General features: G+C 51.5%; 2 protein-coding genes across 8 annotated transcripts in view; one reads left to right on the forward strand and one right to left on the reverse strand.

Moving 5' to 3' along the window:
* The first annotated feature begins 537 nt into the window (after window positions 1-537).
* LOC150058267 (CUGBP Elav-like family member 3) lies at window positions 538-16410 on the forward strand. 5 transcript variants are annotated; one of them, XM_090340994.1, is made up of 14 exons: window positions 544-586; window positions 1226-1331; window positions 2454-2536; window positions 7376-7424; window positions 7790-7918; window positions 8244-8323; window positions 10117-10260; window positions 10389-10530; window positions 10752-10901; window positions 11254-11379; window positions 11642-11824; window positions 12071-12214; window positions 13755-13891; window positions 15546-16409. In XM_090340994.1, the coding sequence occupies exons 4-13, from the start codon at window positions 7376-7378 to the stop codon at window positions 13880-13882; spliced, it is 1275 nt and encodes a 424-aa protein (XP_090197120.1). In that variant the 5' UTR covers window positions 544-586; window positions 1226-1331; window positions 2454-2536; the 3' UTR covers window positions 13883-13891; window positions 15546-16409. The 5 variants fall into 5 exon arrangements, with proteins under 5 accessions (XP_090197119.1, XP_090197120.1, XP_090197115.1 ...); XM_090340993.1 differs by lacking the exon at window positions 2454-2536 and having other exon boundaries at window positions 538-586; XM_090340989.1 differs by lacking the exon at window positions 544-586 and having other exon boundaries at window positions 593-1331; window positions 15546-16410.
* A 5351-nt stretch (window positions 16411-21761) lies between these two features.
* Window positions 21762-24712, reverse strand: part of Snx27 (sorting nexin 27) — a 58624-nt gene continuing 55673 nt past the window's right edge. For 2 of the 3 annotated variants that reach the window (XM_090340995.1, XM_090340997.1), the window contains exons 10-12: window positions 24372-24500; window positions 23909-23968; window positions 21762-23061 (exon numbers count right to left, since the gene is read on the reverse strand). In XM_090340995.1, coding sequence (XP_090197121.1) covers window positions 23014-23061; window positions 23909-23968; window positions 24372-24500 — 237 coding nt within the window. In that variant the 3' untranslated portion in view covers window positions 21762-23013. Of the gene's footprint in view, window positions 23801-23908; window positions 23969-24371; window positions 24501-24712 lie in introns of all 3 variants that reach the window. The other variant, XM_090340996.1, reaches the window with a different exon arrangement.

A 24712-nucleotide genomic window follows, 5' to 3' on the forward strand; every position in this document is an offset into this window, starting at 1 on the left:
AGTGGATTCGTCACAACCCGGCCTCCCCTCACCTCTCTTCCCGTTTTTCCCCCCTTGTTCCCCCCCCACTCTGTGAACTGCTTCCCTCCCCATCTCCACCTCCGTTCTTCGCCCTCCACCTGCCCACACATTCTGTTCCGATCTGTTTTCCGTCGTTGTTCCCTGGGACTGCCCACACGCCGACCCCGCTCCCCACCCCCAGCTCCCCGCTCCTGGTCTCCTCTTCCAGCACCGGGGACAGCTCCAGCCCCCGGAACAATGGACCCCACCTTAGGGCTCCTCTATAAATTCTCCATCTCCGAGCCTTGCCCAACTCCTGCCTGGGGGGTCCGGTGGGGGAAGGGCTGTCATCCACGGGGCCAGTTGCTCTTCTGGGGGCGGGAAGGGAGTCCGGAGGACGTAGGTAGGAAGAGGGCGTGGCTCTCGCCCGGATTGTGCGGCCCTCTCTCGGGCGGAGAATTTGTATTCCACCCCCGAGACTGACATCACCGCCGTCGGGGGACGGGGTGGGAGGGCGGAGGGGGTGTGGAGGGGGGAGGTTTTTGTTGAGGAGAGCGCGGCCGGAGAGCAGAGCTCCGGGACCCAGGTGACCGGGAAGGCAGGCCGCCCCCGCGGCGGGAGCAGCCTCCAGCGGCCTAGGCCCGGGGACCGGGGTGGGGGCGGGAGGGGGGCCGGGGGAGGACCTGCGGGGGGGAGGCGGGGCGGACAGGGACCCCGGAGCCCCGCCGCCATCCGAGAGCACGCGTCTGGCTTCGGGGATCTCCGGACCCGGCAGAGCATCGGCCGCGGGGGAGGTGTCCTCCCCGGGGAGAGCGACGAGAGCGCGGCCGGCAGCCGGAGCAGGTCCCCCGACCCCCGCTCCTCCCGAGCCCGGCCTCCGCCGCGGGCCCTTCCCCGGCCCCAGCCCCGGCCCGGGACGCCCGCCCGGTCTCAGGCAGGGAGGCTGCCGGCTGGGGCTATGCCCCCTGGCGGCGCGAGGGCGTCCGCCTAGACCCCGACCCGGACCTCGCCGCCCGGGCCGCCTTTGTGTGAATCGCCGCTCGCCGCCGCTCCGCAGTGAGGTCGGCCCGGGGAAGGCCGGCCCGCCGGGGCTCCGCGATCCCGCCGCGGGCCCCCCCGTCGCGCAGCCCCCCCGGCCCGCGGGCCGCTCCCTGCTCCCCCCGGCCCCTCCTCCTGGGCCGCCCCAATGAAGGAGCCGGATGCCATCAAGCTGTTTGTGGGGCAGATCCCGAGGCATCTGGAGGAAAAGGACCTGAAGCCCATCTTCGAGCAGTTTGGTCGGATCTTCGAGCTGACTGTCATCAAGGACAAGTACACCGGGCTGCACAAGGGTGAGGGGTCAGGCCGGACTGGAGAGGTGGTCGTGAGGGGACTGGGAGGAGGGAGGAAGCCAAGCTGAAGGGACAGCGTGGCTGGGAATGGGCTGCTGTGATGGAGACACTGGAAGAGAACTTAGCTGGAGTGACCAGGGCGCTCCAGGATGGAGAGTAGAAGGGCTCTTTTGAGAGTAGGGAATTGTCAACAGGGATGCCGAGATGTGGATCTCAGAGGTGGAGGGGTATGTGGATGTCATGGGTTGAACTCAAGAGATTGGAGAGACAAGAGAGTTGGTTTTGGAGATAAAGAAGCAAGTGGGGTGTGTGTGTGTGTGTGTGTGTGTGTGTGTGTGTGTGTGTGTGTGTGAGCAAGACTGAGAATCTGAGTAGGCTCAAATAATGCTGGGATGGGAGTCAGGTGCTCAACCTGATGGCCAGGCCGGGCCTCCCCAGGCCTAAGAAGAGGGCTTGGAGAAGCAGGACAGAGAGTACGAGAGGAGGTCTGGAAAGTGTGGAGGATTTAGAAAGTTAAGAGCCAGGATGTCCCAAGGCCACTCTGAGGGCTGCGCTGCTTAAGCACAGCCAGTTCCAGGGTCAGAACTTGGAAAGCTCCAGATACCAAGATCCCAGGGCCACATTGCCTCCTTCCCAGCACTGGGCCCAGGGAAAAGGCACTTCCACCAACTGTTCCTCCCTTTCCTTTTCTGTTTACTGTCCAGCCTGTACCTGCCTCCCACAAAGAGAGATATGAGGAAGCAGGGAAAATGGGAGAGGAGAAGGGTGTCAAGGGCCAAGATGGAAAGAGAAGAGGGCAAAGGAGAAAGGGAAAAGGAGAGAAGCTGAGGAAGAGAGAGCCACACTTTGCACATTGAGATCAGAGCCCCAGCCCACCTACATCCCTCTACAGCCCCAGTGCCCTTCCTTCTTCATTAACCACCAGCATTTGGCCTGCCAGGTCTCTGACCCTCACTGTAGGACACCATTTCTACTCCTCTCAGACCTTTCTTTCCCAGCCTGTATGGCAGAAGATGACTAGAAGGGAAAAGCTCTCCAGTCCTCAGTGTCATTGGGGGAGCCCCTTATGGAGGGGAGACCAGAGACTTACCCCTCCCATCTCTCTGCCATGCCCCTTCCCAGGATGTGCCTTCCTGACATACTGTGCCCGCGATTCAGCCCTGAAGGCCCAGAGCGCCCTGCACGAACAGAAGACGCTTCCAGGGGTGAGTCCCGTCCTTTTCAGGGCTAAGGGGCTGAAAAAGACCTTAGAAGTGGCAGGGACCACAACACTCCCAAGACACAGAGCAAATTTTCTATTTCTTCTCATTATCAGGAAGCCCCTGGTCACTTTCTATGCCCATCTTTCTTGCTGTAGATGCACGCATGTCTCTTACCTGGAGAGAAGAAGGCAAAGAGCAATTAATGGACTAAATGTGACCCTCATAAGGAGTAGCGACAGCTCCTTTCCACGTCCCAAAATGTCCACTAGCCAGGCTAGAAGGAGGACTTAGCTGGTGTAGGGAGGAAAGGGGACACCTGTGTCGGTGTCAGAGTGCGTGGACCATACCCAAGACACTCTTGTAGCTCTAGAGAGGCAGCCTAGGTGGCTGGGGGTTGGGGGAGGGGTGCTGCCACCCTGAGAACAGGCAGATGGGCCTGCTGGATTTGTCAGCCCTCTTCTGGTTTCTGAGCTCAGACAGACTTCCAGGAAGACCCCAGGAGCCTTTGTTGCCACAAGGTGGCAGGGTCAAGTGGGGCCTGGGCTGGATGTTAGCCTGGGCATAGCAAGCCCAGGGCAGGACAGACATCATCTCGTAGGTCAGGTCTGAGCTGGCCGAATGTGCAGGAGTGGCTCTGGGGCGGCCTCCTCCCTGCAAGGTCTCAACTCTTTAGTTTTTTGTTTGTTTGTTTTTGTTTTCTTCCCTTCTTCTCAGCCAGACTTACAGATTGTCGTAGGCCTGGGTTGGCAGCTGAAGTTAGGATTAAAGGGTCTCAACTGCTGCCCACTTGCAGAACTGGGAGGGAGGTAGAAGAGGGAAGCCTACTGTCTTTTGCTACCTGCTTCTATTTTCTCTCTGATTATGGATCCCAGGAAGTACTTCCTGAGGCCTGGCTCCACCCTACCTTCAGCAAACATTTGCTCAGCACCATCCGAGTGCAGGAGACACAGCTGTCCCAGCCTCTGCTTCTTCCGGACATGGGATGTGGAAAACAGTGGTGACTGTCCACCTTTTCCAGAAAGAAACTGACAAAATAGACAGAGGCAGGGTGGAGTAGATTTCAGGAACATCAAAGCTGTTTCTACCATTCCCAACATCAAACTTAGGTCCTCCAGGTCTTCGGCCCTGGAGTGTGGCCGGGACATCAAGCCCCTCCCCCGCCATCTCCTCCCATCCCAAGAATAGTTAGGGCTGCAAAGTGGAGGATTGGTGTATGTGTGTGAGCAGGCTCAGGGATTCAGGGTGAGGCTGTGTTCCTTCACAAATGCATATAAGCACCCAACAGGGCAGATGTGGTGGAGGGGACACATGCAGGCTGGTATCTACTAAGTCCAACTTCCCTTTCCCTCCCTGTTCTCTCTGGAAGCCCCAGTCAAGCCCATAACTTTCATGTGCTGTTGGTGTTGGTCTTTACCTGTTGTTCCCCCATTTCAAAACCCTTGTAGAACTGGCGGGTCAGGGGGAAGAGAGAGCATGCAAAGGGAGACCAGAGCAAGCCTCAGGTGAGAGATGGCCTGGCTCCTGCCCCAAGTGTGGTGTGTGCCAGCTAGAGGCCTCTACCCTGTGCCAGTCCCCTCAGCAGCCCGTGCAGCTCATGTAGAGCTGTCTGGGGGTGAGGGGGGAAATGGCACCAGGTAACGAGTCAATCTAGCCTGCCCCAGAACTCCCGGGGAGCAGAGTTCCCACTCTTGCCCTAGTTGGCAGGATCCAGAGGGACCTGACAGTCTCCAGTAGGAAACGAGGGGTTCACCCTCCTAGGGGACCCTGTACAAGACACTTGAGGGCAGACACATGGCAGTCAAGAGGAGCAGGTGTCAGTGGCCCAGCTCTGTCTGACTCTCCTCACTCCTTCCTCCTCACCCCAGCCTTCTCTTGCCATTTGTTTTTCCTCTCAGACAGTGTGTGTGTGTGTGTGTGTGTGTGTGTGTGTGTGTGTATACAATGTCTGCTGCTGCTGATTCTGTGGGGAAGTTTTTCTTACAGTCTAATCTCTAAGCCCTCTTACTACAGGTTCATTTTTAACCAGGGCATGTAGTCATCTCTCCTTGCTCATCTTTGTCACCCCAGAATCTAGAAAATGCTACCATATTAGGCTGCAGAGAAAGAAGGGGGGGCTGGGTCTATGGTTGTCAGGCCCCATTTCCTCTTTCCACTAAGAGTTCCCAGGGGTGGCTGTGCCACAGGTCCCTGCGTCTGTTCTGTGCACAGGGTGTGGCTCCCGAGTTGGTAGCTTCAAGGGACACATCTGTTTGACTAAATCCTTTCCTTTTACTCTGAGCCAGAATCCTATGCTGGGGACTTCCCCATCGGTTTGTGGCTGAGAAGGGGGGCTCTGGCCCACCTGTGTGTGGACAGGAGCACTGAGACCAGGAACAAATGTGGAGCCAGTAGTAGCCAGGCTCCAGCCCTGTTCTCTAAGACAAGTAGATTTGGCCTCTTCATGGAGGCCTTCCTTGGGTTTTCACTACGGATGAGAAGGAGGGACAACTGGGCACTGTTGGGGTAGAAATAGCCCCTTCTCCTTTTGGAAGCCCTCGGGAGGGCTTATCGCCTGGTGGGTGGTAACTGGGGAAGAGGTGCCTGCTTGGTTGCCAGGTACACACAGCACAGCTGGACTCAGGGGAGGGGGCAGGTGTGTCTGAGCTGGCTAACAAAGCTGAGCTTCCCACAGGAAGTGCCCAGCCAGGAAGAAGGCAGCGCTGGGGGTACCAGGGAGCTTGTTTCTGAGGGTGTGTGGGGAGACCCCATGCTGTGGTCTGTGCACTTCGGAGTCTTTGTGTGAATCCATATCAGCTGTGGGTATTTATTGACATGCTATTTTTGTGCCTGGAGGGAACCACATCCTTTCTCTCTGGGTCCCAGGTTCCCCATCTGTAACCAGAACAGCAAATCCGCAGAGGCCTGTTGGGAAGGGGTAGTACCAACTGTAACACTCCCCACGCCTGTGCTGTGACCCCTGTTCTGACCACTTCTGGAGGGCTGGTTGGGAGGATGTGCTGAGCTGATGGAGTGCCTGTGGGGGAATTTCTTGGATTGTTGGGGCAACAGTGCAGAAGTGGGGGGGGGGCAATGACCATGAATCCCTGAGCTGCTGACTGTTCCCCAGCCACACACACACACACACACACACACACACACACACACACACACACACTCATAAGGAGATTGAACCTCAGATGGGATAATCCCAGATTGGTGGGAGATAAAGCCAGGGGCAGGTTGGCTGGAGGATTTGTGTGACTGCAGACCCCCTCCTTCCCCAGCTGCTTACAAACCCAGAGAACTGGGAGTGGGGCCATGGGGCTTAGATTTGATCCAAGGCTCTGGATACTAGACTGGCAGTGAGTGGACAGAGGTCCCAGAGTGACTGCCCTGACTGAGCTGCTCTGTGCTGGGGGAGGCCACCCATGTCTGTCAGTGTTAGGAACCTGCTAGAGAACACTTAGACCATCCTTTTGTTTTATGGAGGAGGCCATTGAGGCCCAGAGGAAAGAAGTTACTTATCTGAAGTCACACAGCTAGGAAGTGGCAGGACCTTGAACTCACTTTCTTGTCTTCCTTAGGATACACAACTTCATCTTCATAATGTAACTGAACTGCATTTTATTTTATTTTATTTTTGGCCACTGGAACTAAGACAATCCCACTATCAATCAGATGAATGTGGTCCAAGCCCTCAATAACAAAATAGTCCCCGGCTGGGGCATCCTTTCCCTCCCTTTCCAGATCCCTACTCCAGGGAGGGAACTCAACCCTCAGAGTAATCCCGTGGTCCTCTCCCCAGACCCTGCGTGGAGATCGGACTAGGATTGTCTCCAGCCCACCCCAGGCCTCCCCAGCCCCACTGGACAAAGGCGGGAGGGAGGGAGGGAGGGAGGGAGTGCAGGGTCTGGAAGAAGGTGTGCGCTGGGGCACTTCCACCCCGTCCAGCCCTGGGGAGGGCGGCGAGGGGCGCAGGGCCGCCTGGGGGCTTCAGCGCTGGCTCAGCCCTTCAGACCTGGAGGATGGGCAGAGCGGGCGGGGCCGGGGAAGGGGCCTTCGGTCCCTCCGGGGCTGGCTCTGCACTCCTCCCTCCAGAACCTCTGCGCTCTCCCGGCCCCTCCCCCACAGCCCAGCCCTCACCAAGTCCTCCACCCCGGCAAACTCCGTTCCCACCCCCTCCGCCCTCCTCCCTGCGTGAGGAGCGGAGGTGATGACGTCACCACGGTCGCCAGGGCGACGGGACGGATAAATCAGGCGGAGTGGGCGGTTGCCATGGTGCGCATTCTCCTGTTGCCACGGAGACTGGGCATCTGCTCCCTTTGTGCTGCCCGAGTTCCTTCCCCCTGGGGTTAAGGGGTGTAGGGGGGGCAGAAAGAGAGGCAGATACACCTTCAGGGGTCAGAAGGAAGTCCGGCCTCTGTGGGCTCCTTCAGTGTAGAGCCCTTCTTGGGGCTCCTTTTCCATGGGGTGGACCCTGTGGCTCCTAGTTTGTGGAACGGAGGCAGCTCTGGGTGCACAGCCCCTTGGTTAGGTCGTGTCTCAGGACCCTAGGCCTAGGAGGAGGACTAAAGAGAGCAATACCTATGCCTACTCCAGGCATCACTGGTCAACCTGAGCCTGGCGCTATGCCCCACGAACTTCCACATCCTCTCTCCACTGCCTCTAATCCCCTCAGGTCCTTCCAGGCAAGATTAGGCCCACTCCCTTCCTTCCCACCAGAAACTTAGGGGGCTAGGGGAAACGCCCAGGTCTGGAGTTTGCTCCTTTCAGGCCCTCTGGAGGTCCTGGTCTGGGCTGGGGGTGTGTGGGGCTCGGTGGGTGTGCAGAGGTTCGGGCAGCTGCGTCTCTTCTCTCTTTTAGATGAACAGGCCGATCCAGGTCAAGCCAGCCGACAGCGAGAGTCGAGGAGGTAGGTTCTTCACTTTTGAAATCAACCCCTCTCTTTCCACCTCCAACCCTAAGCTCAGAGGCGCTTGTTTTGTTAACAAAGCAAGTCTGACAGTTTTGAAGAGAGTCCAGCCCAAGTGGGGATAAGGATAGTCAGTGTGGCTGGAGGGGATAAGATCTGGCAAAAGTGACGCTCAGAGGGGAATTGAAATCCTTCAGCGTCAGAGTGTTAGGTCAGTGAGCCCATCCCCCTTTCACACCCCAGAGCCATTGGTGTCCACAGTGGGAAGTCGTGTCAAAATCTCCAGGGCAGGGGGTGGGAGGTGAAGGGGCTGGGAAGAGAGGCCAGGAGGCCTGACAGTGCCTGTTTTGTGCACCGTCCCCCAGAAGACCGGAAGCTCTTTGTGGGGATGCTAGGGAAGCAGCAGACAGATGAGGATGTCCGGAAGATGTTTGAGCCGTTCGGGACCATAGATGAGTGCACTGTGCTCCGGGGACCAGATGGCACCAGCAAAGGTAGCCCACCCGCTCCCCCTCTCCTCATGGGCCTCTTTAGCTTTCCTCACCCCCCCACCCATTGACCCTGAGTAGTGGACAGCCACAGGGGTAATGGCTTTTTTTTTTTTTTTTTTGCCAATCCTGGGCTTGAACTCAGGACCTGAGCACTGTCCTTGGGTTTTCTCAAGGCTAGAGCTCTACCACTTGAGCCTCAGTATCACTTCTAGCTTTTTCTATGTATGTGGTACCCAGGTTTTCTTACCTGCTAGGCAAGCACTCTACCACTAGGCCCAACTCCCAGCCCTCTCACCTTTTTTTTCCTCATCCACCTCAACCATTCTAGGCTGTGCCTTTGTGAAGTTCCAGACCCATGCTGAGGCCCAGGCAGCTATCAACACTCTCCACAGCAGCCGGACCCTGCCGGTGAGCCCTGCCCCCCCCCCCACGGCCCCTTCCCACCAGGCCCTGGCACAGAGGGGCAGTCTGTCTACCCAGGTCAAGATTTTTAATTCACTCAAAGGTAATGTTCTGGCCCAAGAATCAAACTGCTTAGAGACTTCTGAACATGGCAAAAAACATGCTCTCACTTCCTTCTATACTACCTTGCGTCTCTGTGTGTGTGTCCCTTAGCTTTTTCACTCAAGGTGTGTATTTTATCACTTAAGAGCCACAGCTCCATTTCAGCTTTTTGCCAGTTAATTGGAGACAAGACTCTCAGAGACTTTTTTGCTTGGGCTGGCTTCAAACCTTGATCTAGGATTACAGGTGTGCAGGCCTCCCTCTACCTCATCTTCAGTAAATCCCACCACACTTCCTCCTTTCCTCAATCTCTTCCTGTCTCCCATCTCTTTTCTGCCTTCCCATATCCTCCTCCCCACTTATTTGCTGGGTATTAGGGTCCTTGCTTAGAGGCCCCGTCTACCTTTACATGTTGATGTGGCTTGTCCTTTATCTTACTGTCAGCCAAAAGTACTCTGGGAACTCCTCTAAAACAGAATTAGCTGGACACAGAGGATGTGAACTTCCAGTCCTTAGGAATCTCTAAGCTGGGTGTGGTGGCTCATGCTTGTAATCCTAGCTACCCAGGAGGCTGAGATCTGAGGATCAAGGTTCAAAGCCAGCCCGGCACTAAAGACCATGAGACTCTTATCTCCAATGAACCACTAGAATATTGGAAGTGGCGCTGTGGCTCCAGGGGTGGGGTAGTAGCCTTGAGCTGAAGAGTCCAGGAACAGTGCCCAGGCCCAGAGTTCAAGCTATTTAGGAGGCTGAAATCTGAGGATTGTGGTTCAAAGCCAGCTTGCACATGAAAGTCTATGAGACTCTGATCGCTAATTAACCACCAAAAAACTGGAAGTGGTACTGTGGCTCGAAATGGTAGAGCACTAGCTGAGAGAAAAAAAAAAAAAGGTCAGAGACAGTGCCCAGTTCAAGCCCTACCTCTGACATCCCCCCTCCAAAAAAAAAATCTCTAGCAGAGGCTGAGCAAGCTTGGGGAACTTGGGGGCTTGGAAGGAGAGTACCAGATAGAGAGCTGTATTAGGTGACCAAAGGCTCTGCATCTAGGAGTTTCATCAGTCTCAATTTATTTTTCATTGGGTTCAGGCGGGAGCGCGTGTGCACGTGTGTGTGCACGTGTGCACGTGTGTGTGCGTGTGTCTGTGTGTGTGTTGAATTCAGGATTTGGCACTATCCCTTGCTATTTCCATTCAAAGAGCCTTAGAACCATGCCTCCATTTGCAACTTTTTTGGTGGTTAATGGATGAGTCTCAGATTTTTCTGCCTGGCTGGCTTTGAATCTTGATTTGCTGATCTCGGCCTCCTGAGTAACGAGGATTACAGGTGTGAGTCACCAGTGTCCAGCTTGTTATGGAGGCTTCATCTACTGAGGATGAGGACAGGGGCTGGGGGCGGGGCATGTCAGGGCAGTGGGGCAGCTACAAGGCAAGATTTGCTATGGCTGGTCCACTGGAATCCGCAGAGCGGCCCTTCCCATGCCCACAGGCCTTCCATTTTTAGAGCACAGGACTTCACTCTTTAGCCTTTTGCACATCCTAGTGCAGGGAAATGGTGGGATTAGAATCTCCCCATTTGACCTGGGGCTCCTAAAGAGGCCAGTCCATGAGAGCAGGACCCAGGCCAGGTGCTAAGAAGGCTCTGGGGAAGGGGAGATGCATACTCTGTTCCTCTGACCACACATGGGGTCCATTACCCAGGGTGCCTCATCCAGCCTGGTGGTAAAGTTCGCTGACACAGAAAAGGAGCGGGGTCTCCGTCGCATGCAGCAGGTGGCCGCCCAGCTGGGCATGTTCAGCCCCATCGCCCTTCAGTTTGGAGCCTACAGCGCCTACACGCAGGCCGTAAGCGCACCCCCAGCACAGGACGTGGCCCATCCCGGCCTCCTGCCTGCCCATGTCCTGTCCTGCCCTTCAGCATCCAGACGCAGGCGGAGGCCCTCGTCTCATTTCCCTCCCTCCCGTTCCCGCAGCTGATGCAGCAGCAGGCGGCCCTGGTCGCAGCTCACAGTGCCTACCTCAGCCCCATGGCCACGATGGCTGCCGTGCAGATGCAGCACATGGCCGCCATCAATGCCAACGGCCTCATTGCCACTCCCATCACCCCATCCTCAGGTAAGGCTGCCCAGGGCAGGCCAGAACTGGGGACTATGGTGTGGTGGTGGGGGAGGACATTAGGGTTCAGGGGTTAGAGAATGGTCTGCTTGCTCCTCTTGGTCCTGACTTGCTGACTGGTTTCTGCATCTCTCTGTGTGTGTGTGTGTGTGTGTGTGTGTGTGTGTGTACACACGCGTGCTTGCTTCTTTACTCTGTCTCTGTTGCTTTCTCCTCCCCAGGAACCAGCACCCCTCCTGCCATCGCTGCCACGCCCGTATCTGCCATCCCTGCTGCACTGGGTGTCAACGGCTATAGCCCGGTGCCCACCCAGCCCCCGGGGCAGCCTGCCCCTGATGCCCTGTACTCCAATGGGGTTCACCCCTACCCAGGTGCGGCTCTCTGCCTGTCCAGGCTCTCCTGGCAACCACGCCATCAGTCCTACCATCGGCAACCTTGACACCCATTCCATCTCCAGCCTCGGGGTTCCACATGCTTTCTTCCACCCGGTCTTTTCTGGTAGCCATGCTCCTGTGATGGAGGCTAGGGTGGCTGAGGCTCAGGGAGGTGAGGCAGCCCATCCAGGGTTGGGGAGTCAGTCACAGACTGCAGTCCTCTTTATGCTAGACTCTCCCTCCCCATTCCCCCCCCACCCTCCTCCTTGCCATGCGCATTTCCCCTCCTCATCTCACACCCCATGTCCAGACCAGGCTCCCTTCCCCACCACTTGACCTCTGCTCACAGAGGTGCTGGCGGGTCTCCTGCTGTCTCAAGCGCACTCATGGTCCATGATGCTTTCCCCAGCCCAGAGTCCCGCGGCCCCCGTGGACCCCCTACAACAGGCCTACGCGGGGATGCAGCACTACACAGGTGAGGTGCCCTTAGCCCAGGCCTCAGCCCAGAAAACTGGATGTGGGCATCTCAGCTCACTGCCAACGCCCTCACTTCAGGCTTTACACAGTCTACGCCTGTGAGGGTGGCTCTTTGGGGCAGCGTGTCTGAAGGAGGGGCTCATTTCCCTGATGACTTCTCAGCCCTGTGCATTCTGAGGGTCTGGGCTAGGAGAAGGGAGATCATGTTGGCTACAAGGAGTCAGAGGACACCATGAACTGTCTTTGTTTTCCCACTTTAGCAGCCTACCCTGCGGCCTACAGCCTGGTCGCACCTGCGTTCCCGCAGCCTCCAGCCTTGGTTGCCCAGCAGCCCCCGCCCCCACCTCAGCAGCAGCAGCAGCAACAACAGCAGCAACAGCAGCAGCAACAGCAGCAACAGCAGCAACAGCAGCAGCAACAGCAGCAACAGCAGCAGCGAGAAGGTGCCAGCCTGGGGCAAGGTCCTCATAGCTGTGAAGTTTCAGAGATAGAAATGCCCTTCCTGTAAACCCAGGGACGCTCCATTGTCCTGGGCCAACCCAGCTCTTGCTCCATTTGTGGGGATAAAGGCGAGCAGAGAGCTTTGGGCCACATTGCTGGGGCCCAGATCTGCCGTCCCTGGGACTTGCTGCTTGAATCCAGCACTGCCTGGTCACTGAGCTTTTCCTTCTGTCTCTACTGACACCCAGGCCCTGATGGCTGCAACATCTTTATATACCACCTACCCCAGGAGTTCACGGACTCAGAGATTCTCCAGATGTTTGTCCCCTTTGGCCATGTCATCTCAGCCAAAGTCTTTGTTGACCGAGCCACCAATCAAAGCAAATGTTTTGGTAAGAATATGATGATCCAGGGGCCTGGGAGTGTGGCCTAGTGGTAGAGCGCTTGCCTAGCATGCACAAAGCACCCAGGTTCAATTCCTAGGTACCACTGGAACTAGCCAGAAGTGGTACTGTAGCTCAAGTGGTAGAGCTCTAGCCTTGAGAAAGCCTAAGGACAATGTCCAAGTCTTGAATTCAAGCCCCAGGACTGGTTAAAAAAAGAAAAAAAAAAGATCTAAAAGACAAAGTATGGACATTTTTGTAGGTACATTTGTGTGTACACATTAGGGCAAAGTCTGATACATTGGAAGGCATTTAGGGTTGCAGTAGACCTAGTATTTGAAGTCGAGAGTACCCAAGGCTATGAAAGATCTTTGACATACTAGACATACTACAGTTACAGCACCTCTCTTGCTGCTTCACTTTTTACTTTTTTTCTCTCTCCCATTTTTACCAGTACAGGGTTTGAATAATCTGGTATACTACCACTTGAGTCATGCTTTCCACTCAGCCTTTTTGCTGATTAACTGGAAATGGAGTCTCACAGACTTTTCCTCACCTACTGCTTCAAATCCCAATCCTTCAAATCTGTCTCCAAAGTAGCTGGGATTATAGGGGTGAGTTACCAGCACACAGTACCACAGCTTTATCTTTCTCTAGAGAACCAGCCTTGGAGCCAGGCCTGGGTAGTTCACACTTGCAATCCTAGCTTCTTAGGATTCCTAGTTTCTTAGGAAACTCAGTATCATTTTTCCAAGCCAACATGGGCAGAAAAGCCCACAAGACTCTCATCTCCAATTAATCAGCAAAAAAGAAGGACTTGGAAAAATGGCTTATGATAGAGTGCCAGCAGTGAGCTGAGAAGAGCCAAGCAAGAAAATGCCCTAGGTCCTTAGTTCAATCCCCAGTACTGGCAAAAATCAAACAACGAACAAGCAAACAACCACCACCACCACTAAAAAACACCCAAATCCAATACAGCTTTGGTACTGGAGGAGTAGAGCTTTGTATGCATGGGGCCTTGGGTTCCGTCTCTAGCACCAAAACTCCCCAAACCACCACACCAGAAAAGACAAAAACCCTAGCCCAGTTTGTGTGTTTCATAGTCTGGGAATGTGTAATTTTAGTTGCCATCACATCTTTGAAAGCCCTCAGTGCCTTGCTTCAAAGCCATTTAGAGGCAGAAAGTAGCAGTTTTCAAAGTGTGGGTTCCCAAAGCTCTCTAGGCTGAGCAAGGGGTGTGGGTTCCCAAAGCTCTCTAGACTGAGCAAGGGGTGTGGGTTCCCAAAGCTCTCTAGACTGAGCAAGGGGTCACCCTGCAAAGATGGCTGGAATGAATGTCTCAGTGTGTGTGAATGGCTGGACTGGATTCACCCATTAAACCCACGAGTGAAGAATTGCAAAAGGCCTACTATATGCTGAGGAATAGTCTAGGCATTTACAGATACCTGGACGAAGTAGGGTGGTATTGGGAAAGCCAGCAACAAGGCTCTGGCCCTAAGTCAGCATAGCAAAGGGACTAGGCCAGGCCTTGTGACCCCTCTCACCCCAGGCTTTGTGAGTTTCGACAATCCAGCCAGTGCCCAGGCTGCCATCCAGGCCATGAACGGGTTCCAGATCGGTATGAAGCGCCTCAAAGTCCAGCTAAAGCGGCCTAAGGATGCCAACCGGCCCTACTAAGGGCCCCAGGTGGGTGCTGCTCTTGTCTTATGTCCTTTTTCAGCCCTTGCGCACTGTGCCACCCTCAGGGCTGCCCATTCCTGCACCCCCACCTCTGACTCTGGGTATGAAGCAGGGATCTGGAAACGCTCCCCCAGTTATTATTCAAACACATGCGCGCGCGCACACACACACACACACACACACACACACACACACACGCGTGCGCGCGCTCCCTCAGTTATTCAAACATGCACGTGCGCGCGCACACACACACACACACCTGTGACCCCAGACAGAGCCAAGTCTTTGTCTACGCCCACTCCCAGACTTTCCACAGTATCTGGTCTCATTTGTCTGGTCGGTGTCCATCTGTCTGTGTGTGTCTTTTTCCTGGTTTTCTTTTGGGTAGGATGGAATTAAGAGTAGAATTTGGGGAACAGAGAAGGCTGGTTCAGAGTGAAGTACAATCATTGGCTCCTAGAATCTCAGCTCTTCTGAGAAGTGCAGACACCAGGTTCTGGTTGACCTGGACTTGAGATGATTTTCTCACATAGACGTGTCTCCCTCCATGTGGAAGGGAGTGAGCACAAGAAAGATGGGGAGGCGACCTGCAGGCCTCTTGGGAGATATTTTGGTTCAAGTAGAGGTTGAAACAGTGCACTGCCTCTAATTTCATTATCATGGCTCCTTCACCCCAGTGCTAGACATCACCCGGACCTCAGAGCCACAGTTGTCTGAGCCTTGGCTACTTTAATGTGGTTTAATCTCCTTTGGACCAAACCCCTGAAAAAAGCACAACCCATGAACAATACCCATATTTTCTGTTTCTCCCCTCCCCCTCATCCTGGCTGCTTAACTCCCCCCAACCCTGGGGACCCCCCAGCCCAGGGCCTGTGTCCATTGTCGGCTGAAGCCCCCATCCCGAGACCCCTGCTCCGGGCCCTTGTAAGTTGCATGGAACGAGCGTGTTGTCTTTGGAGCCGATTGTTTGTTATTCGCGGAGGGGCTGCGGAGGGGCTGCGGAGGGAAGCGCCCCCCAGCCCAGGGACAGGGCCGGGGGCAGCTCGCGGGATGTGCTTGGGTCAACAGTGGTTGGTGACTGTGGTCTGTGTACTGTGCATTTCTCTTTTGCTTTCTTTGTTCCTTTCCGAAAAGGAATGAGAGCACTACCTGGGGGCTGGGGCGGTCTCACCCCATGAGACTCTATCCCTAAGCCCATCCTAGGTCACCCTGGCCTTCTCTGAGGATGCTCCCACTCTCTTTCCAGGTGTCTGTCTCATTCATGTCCCCCTTCTCCTTTCCTCTCTTAGTTCTCGCTGCCTGCCTTTTTCTCGTCTCATTTCTTTGCCTCTCTCCCCCTCTAGGTCTTCTATCTTCCAGTCTTTATTTTTCTCCTGGCTGTTTGCCGGTTTCTTCCTAAGCCTTTGGTTTCTATATTGTCAGTCCCTTCCCTCCCCCCACTCCTGTATCCCTGCCCTTTGCTCTCAGGGCTGGGGGCGGTGGCGGGTGGGGACAGATGGTTCTGTGTGGACTGAGGCCTGTCTGAGGATCTGCCTTCTTCAGGCAGCCCCATTTTAGATGCCATCTCCTACCCCAGCTACCCCCTTCCCTTTCCTGCTAGAGCCTGTGACCCGAACCAGCAGCCTTCTCCATGCTTCCCCCATGTTTCCTTCCTTCGCAGGTCTGGAGACACCAAAGGAAGGGGCACCTCACACCCTCTTCCCCCACTGGCTCCAGCCCCTCTGCACATCTGCCCTAGGCCTTGATCGGGCTCTGAGGCAAAAGCTGCTTCATGGCCCCTGGGGGCACAGAACTCAGCCCCCTCCTACCAGCCTGCCTCTGGGATGGGCCATGGCTTTGCTTCCCTGGCTCTAAGGGCCTTTTTCCTTCAGGTGCCCTTCTGGCCTTGTTGAGGGAGTAAGGAATAGGCTCAAAGGTTCCAGGGTATCTGCCTTCTGCTAGGGCTCCTGTGACGGGTCTTCTGTGCCCACCATTTCCTTGTCCTTGCCTTCCCCACCCGTGGGCCTGTTCTAGCTGTACAGGCTCAGGAGGGCAGCAGGGCCTCTCCCCACACTCCCTGGCCCAGCCCAGTAGGGGCTTCTCAGAAGCCAGCTCAAACTCCCCTCCACCCTCTGTTAGAGGTAGGATACCCTTGAATCCCGGGCTCAATGCCCTAAAACTCACTGCCTCCCCCAAGGGCCCCTCCAAGGAGGTTGTGGGGGGAGCCCTGAGGGCTGCCTCTCTGCCAGTCAGCTACAGAGACCCTCCTCCTTTCATGAGGAAAAGACCTCCCCCTGAACCCCTAAAAATGTTTACAGTCTCTGCTGGCCCCCTCCATGTAAATACCACTACCACCCGTGCGTTATCTAGTCGGTCTGCCCTGCCCAGCCGGGCCAGACACTGCCGTCTCTCTTTCTGGGAGTTTAGACAATGTTGCCCTTGGAGTTTTTCTCGCGCTCTGTCTTGCCCCTTTGCTTTGGGTGGGTAATTGGGTATTGGGAGGAGGGGTGTGGGGAGGGCTCAAGGGGGTTTATTACCTGATCATTTTCTTTAGGAAGAGGTTTTAGGGGAAAAAATGGGGAGGGGGTGGGAGTGGGAAGGGGAAACTGGGGAGTGGATTTCAGACAGTTCTCTACGCTTCACGTATTTATTTATTGCATTTTACTTTTAAGAGTTGGTCTTTTCTGTCGAAATAAAGAAAAATGTTTAAAAGCACCAAATAAAGAGTCTTGGAAGGCTAAGGGAAGGGGATTGTTCACACTGGGGATGGGGAGGGAGGAAAGAGAATGAGGCTTGGGGGAGAACTTTACCAGGGAAGGCCCAGCCCTTGCTTTTGAGCAGTGTCTAAGTCTCACTCATGGCTTTACGGTCCTAGTCTCCGATTGTCTTTTGGATTAATTTTGGCATGCTCTGCCTGGAAGGACACAGGCCTCAGGAGATTGGGCCTTACACCTAGACCAGTGCAGAGAGCTGTGAATGCCATGCGTGCTCACCAACCACTCACTGTTCTCTATGTGGGTCCGGCACTCCATGTGCATTTCTTCACTTAAGCTCTGACAATCTCACGAGGCAGGGGATGACTTCATAGACTGGGAGGAGGAAGCGTTGAAGGTTAACAGATTCCCCAAGCAGGAAAGAGCAGGCTATGGAGTTTGAACCCAGTTGGTTAGGCTCTAAAGACCAGAATGACATCTCCTCACCTGTTCTCTGACCTGAGGGAAAGATCTCAAGTAATTATCAAGTAGGCTGCAGCAGCAACCCAGTCAGGTAGGAAGTTAACTAAGTTCTAAGGTCCCTCTATTTCTTAGCTGATGCTTTGTGAACCGCTCATGGCTAAGCCTAGGAGATTCACACAGGCCCAAACAATTGCTTGCAGTCAGCTATGACCTTGCCCCCTTCCAGCTGTGATCTGGCCTCTGGTTACAGTTATTCATTGAAAATACCACCACAGGCTGGGGAAACACTGATCGTCTTAAAACAAAAAAGCCCAACCCTCTGATGTAGGGCACCTACGAGCATGAAAGCTCTTCAAAGCTTTACTTCCCACTTTCTTTCATACCTGCCCTGGGTCTCATCTGAATAGGATTATTGCTATTGGGACAACATTAGACCTTTCTATACCATTTCATCTTTTACTATAGTAATGCACAGAATGGCACAATAACTATAGGTGTGTGTGTGTGTATCAGAGTTTGAACTTAGGGTCTTGCACTCTTGCTTGGCTGTTTTGCTTATGGCTGGAACTCTACTACTTCAGCCATGCCTCCAGTCAGGCATTTTGCTGATTAACTGGAGATAAGAAACTCAAGATTTCTTCTGACTGGGCTGATTTCAAACTGTGATCTTCAGAGTTCAGCCTCCTAAGTGTCCAGGATCATGAGGCACTGGCCTCCAATTTTCCTCATGCCCTTATCTATGGGTGGGTCTCCCTTCCCCCACTACCCTCTAGTAAATATGGTATTCAAACCTTCCACTGCTCTGTATCATAATCACTTGTAAATATTTCACTGTCCTGTGAGCAGAATATTTTCCTTTGCTTTGGTATCTCTTACAGTATCTACCACACTGCTCATCTCCCAGTAGATGTTTATTGACTACAACCTCTCTTTAATTTTTTTTTTTTAGTCATGGGGCTTGAACTCTGGGCCTGGGTACTGTCTCTGAACTACTCTTCAGCTTAAGGCTACCGCCCTACCCCTTGAGCTACAGCCCCACTTTCCGTTTTGATTAATTGGAGATAAGGGTCTCCACTGCCCACTGACTTTGAACCTCAATCCTTAGATCTCAGCCTCCTGAGTAGCTAGGATTACAGGCATGAGCCACCACACCCAGCTAACCTCTTTAATTCTATAATTCCACTGTTTAGTTCTGTGTAGATTCTTTCCTTGCTAAAAGAAAAAAATCTCACTAGCTCAGTAATATTTATCAAATTCCAGGTGTTCAATGCCGATTCTAGGTGAATGAGATCCTTAATGTTTCCCCCTGGTCCTTGCTGTAATGGCCATCAATTAAGGCATGTGATCAGGGGCTATAATAAAGTACAAAGAATTCTAAAAAACAGTAAATGGCCAGCATGGTAGCTCACGCCTGTAATCTCAGCTACTCAGGAGGCTGAGATCTGAGGATCAAGGTTCAAATCCAGCCCAGGCACAAAAGGACCTGAGAGACTTTATCTCCAATTAACCTTTAGAAAATGGGAAATGGGGTTTGGCTCAGGCCTAGAGCTGAAGAGCTCAGGGACAATGCCCAGACCCAGGGGTAGGGTGGTAGGCTTGAGCTGAAGAGCTCAGGGACAGCACCCCGGCAGAGTTCAAGCCCCATGACCCACCAAAACAAATGAACAACAAAAAACCCAGTAAATATGTCCAAACCACTATAAATGCTGAGGTTTTCTGAGCAAGTTCATACTTTATCCTCATGCATAGAGGAGCAGGTACTCTTACATGTGTTAGGTAAGTAGGTCTAGCTCCTGGGATTTCTCTGTAAAGGCAAGTGGGGTCATCCTAACTTCTAGAGGAATGGGCAGAGAGGAGGGGGTACAACAGAGAATACCTGGTCTTGTCCAGGCATTCACTAGGGTTGACTTGGACTTCTTAGATCAGATCCCAAGTGAAAAGGTTGCCCAAGTTACTTCAAAAATTAACATGTACATCCAAGTTGAGGTGCAGGACATTGCTAACATGTGACCCAAGGGCTCTGCCAGGCTTTCTATACACTGCTGGGAAAAGAGCCCAGAATTCATGCTGTGAATCGTAACAGGATTTTGTTCTAAGAGGAGGGGCAACCTTAACTCCAAGAGCTGAAGGAGAAGGAATTTTCAGAGGAGCCATTAAACACAGCATTATAAACCAAGGACCTCCATGGCTTCTCTGTCCCACCAGCCCTCTTGATCAATCTCCTGCCCTTCAAAGACAGCCTCACATTTTACTTGGGAAAGCTGGCTACATGTTCCTTCTCATTTCCAGATTAATCATACTAGCTGACATCAAAAGTCTCTCTTCACTTCTTCCCACACAACCCAAAGGATTTGTAGTCTAGGAAACCAAAGAATTGTTTCATCAATAAATCAATTTATTTAAAAGAATATGTTACAATTAATTACACTAAGTGACATTACCAAACAATTTTAGAGTGGTTAGCTCTAGAACAAGGAATGAAAGGAACACTGTTAGCCATTATGTGTCTGTGTATTTTCTCTTCACATTTCTTAAATCACAAATAAAAAATACAAGATACTGCAGTGAAAATACAATTAGAGTTTCTCAAATAAATTAAAAGTGTGCATGGCCCAGCTCACTGGCTTAAAAGAGGGCATGATATAAAATGGTTGTCCAAGTGCCCCACCTCGTATTACCCCCTCTTCAGTTCTGACCACCCCAGAGCCCCAAGCTGTCCATCCACCCTCAGTTATGGCTGAGGAGGGAGCTGCTATCCTGCTATGAAAGAACCTTGGCATGATGTGCTCAGAGGTTTGGCTTAGATGGAACCAGAAGATGGGGGTAAAGAAGCACTACCTGTATTTCCCCTTCCTCCTCCGCTCCCTCCCTCCCAGGAGGAAGCTAATGTGACCAATGAAGCTGGTGAAGGAACAGCAGTGTGTTGAGGTCTACTGCTAAGTCAGTCCCGCAGACAGCATGATGAAGAGAAGGGGAGGGTCCAGTGGCCGTCAGCCCTGAACGTCCAGATCCTTTACAAGAAAATGTCTCTTAGAAACTAGGCCCGTAAGTTGGCAAGTTCTGAGATAAGTGAGAAAGCTATTACCTCCTGCCAGTGCCCTTCTTGGTTGCTCCAAGCATGGTAGTTGGAGTTACAGGAGGGAATAACCCAAAGCTACTGGCCTTGGCAACTGAAGATGAAACAAAACGGGCCAGGTATGAGGATGTTGGAATATTTATCAAATTCCTCCCTGAGAGCTCTATCCAGGCCTAGGAGCTACCCTGAGCACGCACATATGGGCACCTGTGCTGAGCTTTAAGCCTAGGGCAAGGGGAGGGTAGAAAAACAAATGCAGACTGGAATAAACTATAATGAGCAGTGAGCTCAAAGCATGGCCCAAGGGAATCTTTCTACAGAGGCATATTTCTTGGGGCATACATTTTTTTCTGTTCCATAAAAAAAAGCCGAGCTTTTTTTTTTTTTTTTCCTGAGCTTTTGCTCTACAGAACAGAAACCCAGTGTAAAGGGAACAATAATGGGAGACCAGGAAGATCCTGCTGGGGTGAAGCTAGGAGGAGGGAAGCCCTCCTTTCTCAGAGAAAAATTTAAAAAAAAAAAAAGAAAGAAAAAAAGACTGGATAGACGCCTCCCTGGGCATAAGTCAGCACTAAGAAACATAGTAAGACTTAGAAAAAGGAAGTGTGAGAGAAGGGGTGAAGAAGTCACATAACATTGCTTCATGCAAAGAAGGGCCTGGCCCTAGGAACCTCACAGCCACAGTGACCTCTGCTCCACTATTGAAGGGCTCATGTGAGCAAAAAAGAAGGTGCTATCTTTTAGGGTTTTCTTCCTTTCCACTGCCTTGCTGCTGCTGGGTACTCTGTTAGTAGGACAGCTTCAAGCAGAGGCTGTTGCTAAACAGCTTCTGGGAACAGGCTAACTACCTAAAGGGTCCCTCACCTAATCTCCAAAGCACCAAGTAAGTACTGTATCAAAAAGGGAGCAGAGCATCACCTAGCCATTTTCGGGGCCTTCAAAGTCATGTTTCATACCTGGAGGTCAGCACTTGGGTTTCCAGAGCATTTGGGTTTTCACTCTTCAATTTATTCTCCCACTATGAAGACAAAGCTGGTGCCAAAGGCATCTTGGAGCAAGAAATCACTTTCTATTTAGGGCTATTAAATTTATTTAAAGCCAAAAGGAAGAGTCAATCCTGTATTAAAGCCTTCAAATCAGAGATTACCCTCTGGAACTTTAAACACATAGTATTCTTATGTCATGCACTCTGGGTGGATCCATCTGGACTTGAAGAGGGACAGGATACCCTATGTGACTCCATACCTCCTTCGGGCAAGTGGAAGCCAGAATAAGTAATAAGAGAGACAGAAAAGTGGCCTCATAATGATCTGCAAAACCAAGTTACAAAAGAGTCTTCAAGCCATCCCAACACTGCTTAGAGAAGCTAGCTAGACAAAGCAGAACCTGCTACCCACATGGAGGTTCTTACTCAGAAGATATGTGGGGAGAGCAGTGTTTCAACTGCATCTGAGCCTGACTTAGTACTCCTTATGCAAGAACTACAGACCTCAGATCTGAGACTATAATCTAATGCATCAGCCCTGGCCCTTGAACCTAGGATGCAGTTCTTAGGGACTAAAAGGATTTCCTTCAGATTGCTTTGAAGTAAAAGGTAGAGAGCCAAAGACAATCAACCATATCCCACTCCTTCCTAGACCTTGGATAGGGCTATGGTTTTTAGCTGGCATAGACTACAGACACATTCCAAGTTTTTCCTGAGGCCTTGAAGATATTGTCAGTTCTCTCCCCAACACAGCTGTTTTAGGAAATCACAGAGAATGCAATTGGTCAGGAATGGAGTAGGTAAAAACCCTGTATTTGCAGGGGATCTTTCCTTCCACTCTCTCTATTCTTTCATCCAACCTTTGTGCCTGAGATATATCTACCCTTGGTTTGTAGTAGTATCCCTGCTGTAGAAGACACAGGAAGAAGGGAAATAACCATAAAGTAGTAATTTTAGGTTCCTGCACAATCAGCCTCCTGAGCCCATCCTCAACTCTGCTCCGGAGACAGTTGGAGGAAAACACACAAAAGGCCCTAGAGAAGGACAAAGGAGATGGAGATGAACTAGAAAGCCATGAGTGAGAGAGAGATGGGCTAGGAAAACCGCTTTGAAAGCAAGAGATCACATCAAGTCTTTAGATTCTCCCAGCAGGTCTGCAGCCTTGCCGCCCATGAGAAACACACCTCTTTCTCCTCCCTAGCACCCTCAGAAGATAAAGCAACTACATACCCTGCTCCTCCTCAGACTCTATGGCAACCCATGAGCCAGAAACTGTACTCAATACAAAAAAGGAGGCAAAGAACCCAAGCAGGTTGTAAACTTTTCGAGTCCTTCACGAGGAGAGGTATTTTCTCTGTATTTTTTTTTTCCTTTTTAAAGTTTGTTTCAAAACAAAGAGAGCAAGAGAGAGGTCATGAATTCTAGTGAAAGGTGTGTAAAAACACAAGCTAAAAAAGGTACTGCCATCAATATGAAATTTAAAAAGAAATATATATATATGTATATACGTGCAACTAATTTTGTGTATATAATAATTTTTTACATACATACATACATATATATGTCTGAACAGTGCAAATGGATGAAGTTCATAGTTCCAGTTTTAAAAATATAGTACAAGGAGCGTCTGTTGGTATGAGGCCCAGGTGAAAGGACAAAGATAGCTTTGGCTAGTTGGTTGGGCTTATTTCTATCTTATCTCAGTGGACTTCTAGTACTGACCATTCTGCTGTTCTCTGCCAGCTCAACTCAACACATGAAACTCAGAGGGAGTCGTTAATATGTAGTTTAGGGCTTTTGTATATAATGACTTTTTTCTTTTTCTCTTCTTTTGTGTTAATGGTTACTCTGTCTGACATGGGAGACAAAAGGAAAAAAGAGGATGAAGGCAAGGGAAGGGAAGAAGGAAAGGCTAGGTGGCCACATCCCTCTGCTGTGACCTCGACATCTGGAAAATGTTCTGAAAGGAAAAAAAGGAGAAGAGTTATTGGGAAGCCATCATCTCCTCCAATCTGGAGAACCCTCAAACAGAAACTAAAACATTTACAACTAGACGACTCAATCTCATTGGCTTGTTCCCTCGATATAACTAACTTTCCATCTAGAAGTGGAAGGACCTTGGTTATTAATTACTGAGCTCAGTCTTCCTTTTTTATGGGAAGGAAAACTTGAATTTAAGAAGGCTGACTTACCCAAAATTACAGAAAAAAGAAAGCTAAGAGAAAAGCTAGATGCAATTCCCAAAGCTCAATGATCCACTATATCAAGAATATAAAGTCCCATGATCCTGACGGATTTTGAGAACAAATAGCTAAGTATTTCGAACCTTTTCCATTCTGCTCCAGCACTGACTCCTATAGACAGCAGTACCAAACACTTTTCCCCACATATATGTTCTTTTGTTAGTCTAGAAAGATTCCATCCTGACTCATCCAGTCAGATGGCCAACACTGAAGACAGCTGACCTTCTGGGTCAGGAACTACATGGAAGGTGATTTCACTAAACAAAACAAAACCAAAAGAACAGGCAGAAGAGGGTCCATGAAGTCATGAGAGATGGAAGAGCCTGTAGCCAATGTCTACCCTCTAGACAAGGGAGAAGCAGGGCTTTTGTGCACAGCCCATTCACCATCCAGAGGCCAGCCTCGCTGGAAGAATGTCCTGGCTCACACTGGATAATCAGTCTCTAACTAATATTCCTAGAAAGACAGAAATGGAGGTAAGGGTCCCAGATATTTGGCCATGGGCCTACAAATTTTAAACAAACAAACAAATGAAAAGTTAATTTAAGAATTCTTTAGAATTACCTCTTTTCTCCACTTGAGCTCACAGAACACCCTTTCAAAGCATTCATGCATGTAATTGAACTGGGGAAAAAAAACAAAAAAACAAAAATAAGAGTAACAACAGTCACTGACTTCTCAGGACAAAGCACCCTAGGGACATGCCTAGTACTGCCACTTTACTATCCTCTCTTCCAAACACATCCACTAGAGACAATGCTGACAAATCCCAAGTCTGGTCATTTACTGCTTTCTAGCTCCTTCTAGTGGCCGTAATGAGTCAAGTGGGCTGTAAAGCTGCCAATCCTGGAAAGAAAGGCCTAGAGGAAAAATACCATGATCTTGGGGCTCTAAAGGTCAAAGATGTTCTAATATAAAGGGAACAATTTATCTCTCTCTTTCCCTCTCTCCCCCCCCCACTAATGTATTTACTTAAAGAAATACGAAGCCCATTTTTCTCCTGTGTGCTTTGTCATCTCCCACTCACATATGGTGTGAAGATTTTAACCCATCGAGGTTTCTTCTCTCCCCGTGCATATTCAAAACAGAAGGCCATTCCTTCTTCATCTGTGTCCCATCGCTGCATCTCATCCCATTCAAATGCTATTACCTGGTTCTAGACAATCAAGAACAACACAGTAAGTTCTATAGTTTGAGAAGCCACAGAAAGGAGATTCAGATCCAGGGAGAAGAAAACTGACCAGAGATATTTGCAGTGTTTCAAAGACCGACAAAAGAATGAAAGTCAACGAAAGAAGCATGAATTTGGATGAGTGTAGATTCAGTCCATATTTATTTACCCTAATCAAAACACAACTGTGATATCAC

Source organism: Megascapheus bottae, chromosome 10, assembly GCF_031878675.1.
Source record: "Megascapheus bottae isolate mThoBot1 chromosome 10, mThoBot2.hap1, whole genome shotgun sequence".
NCBI classification, from domain to species: Eukaryota; Metazoa; Chordata; class Mammalia; order Rodentia; family Geomyidae; genus Megascapheus; species Megascapheus bottae.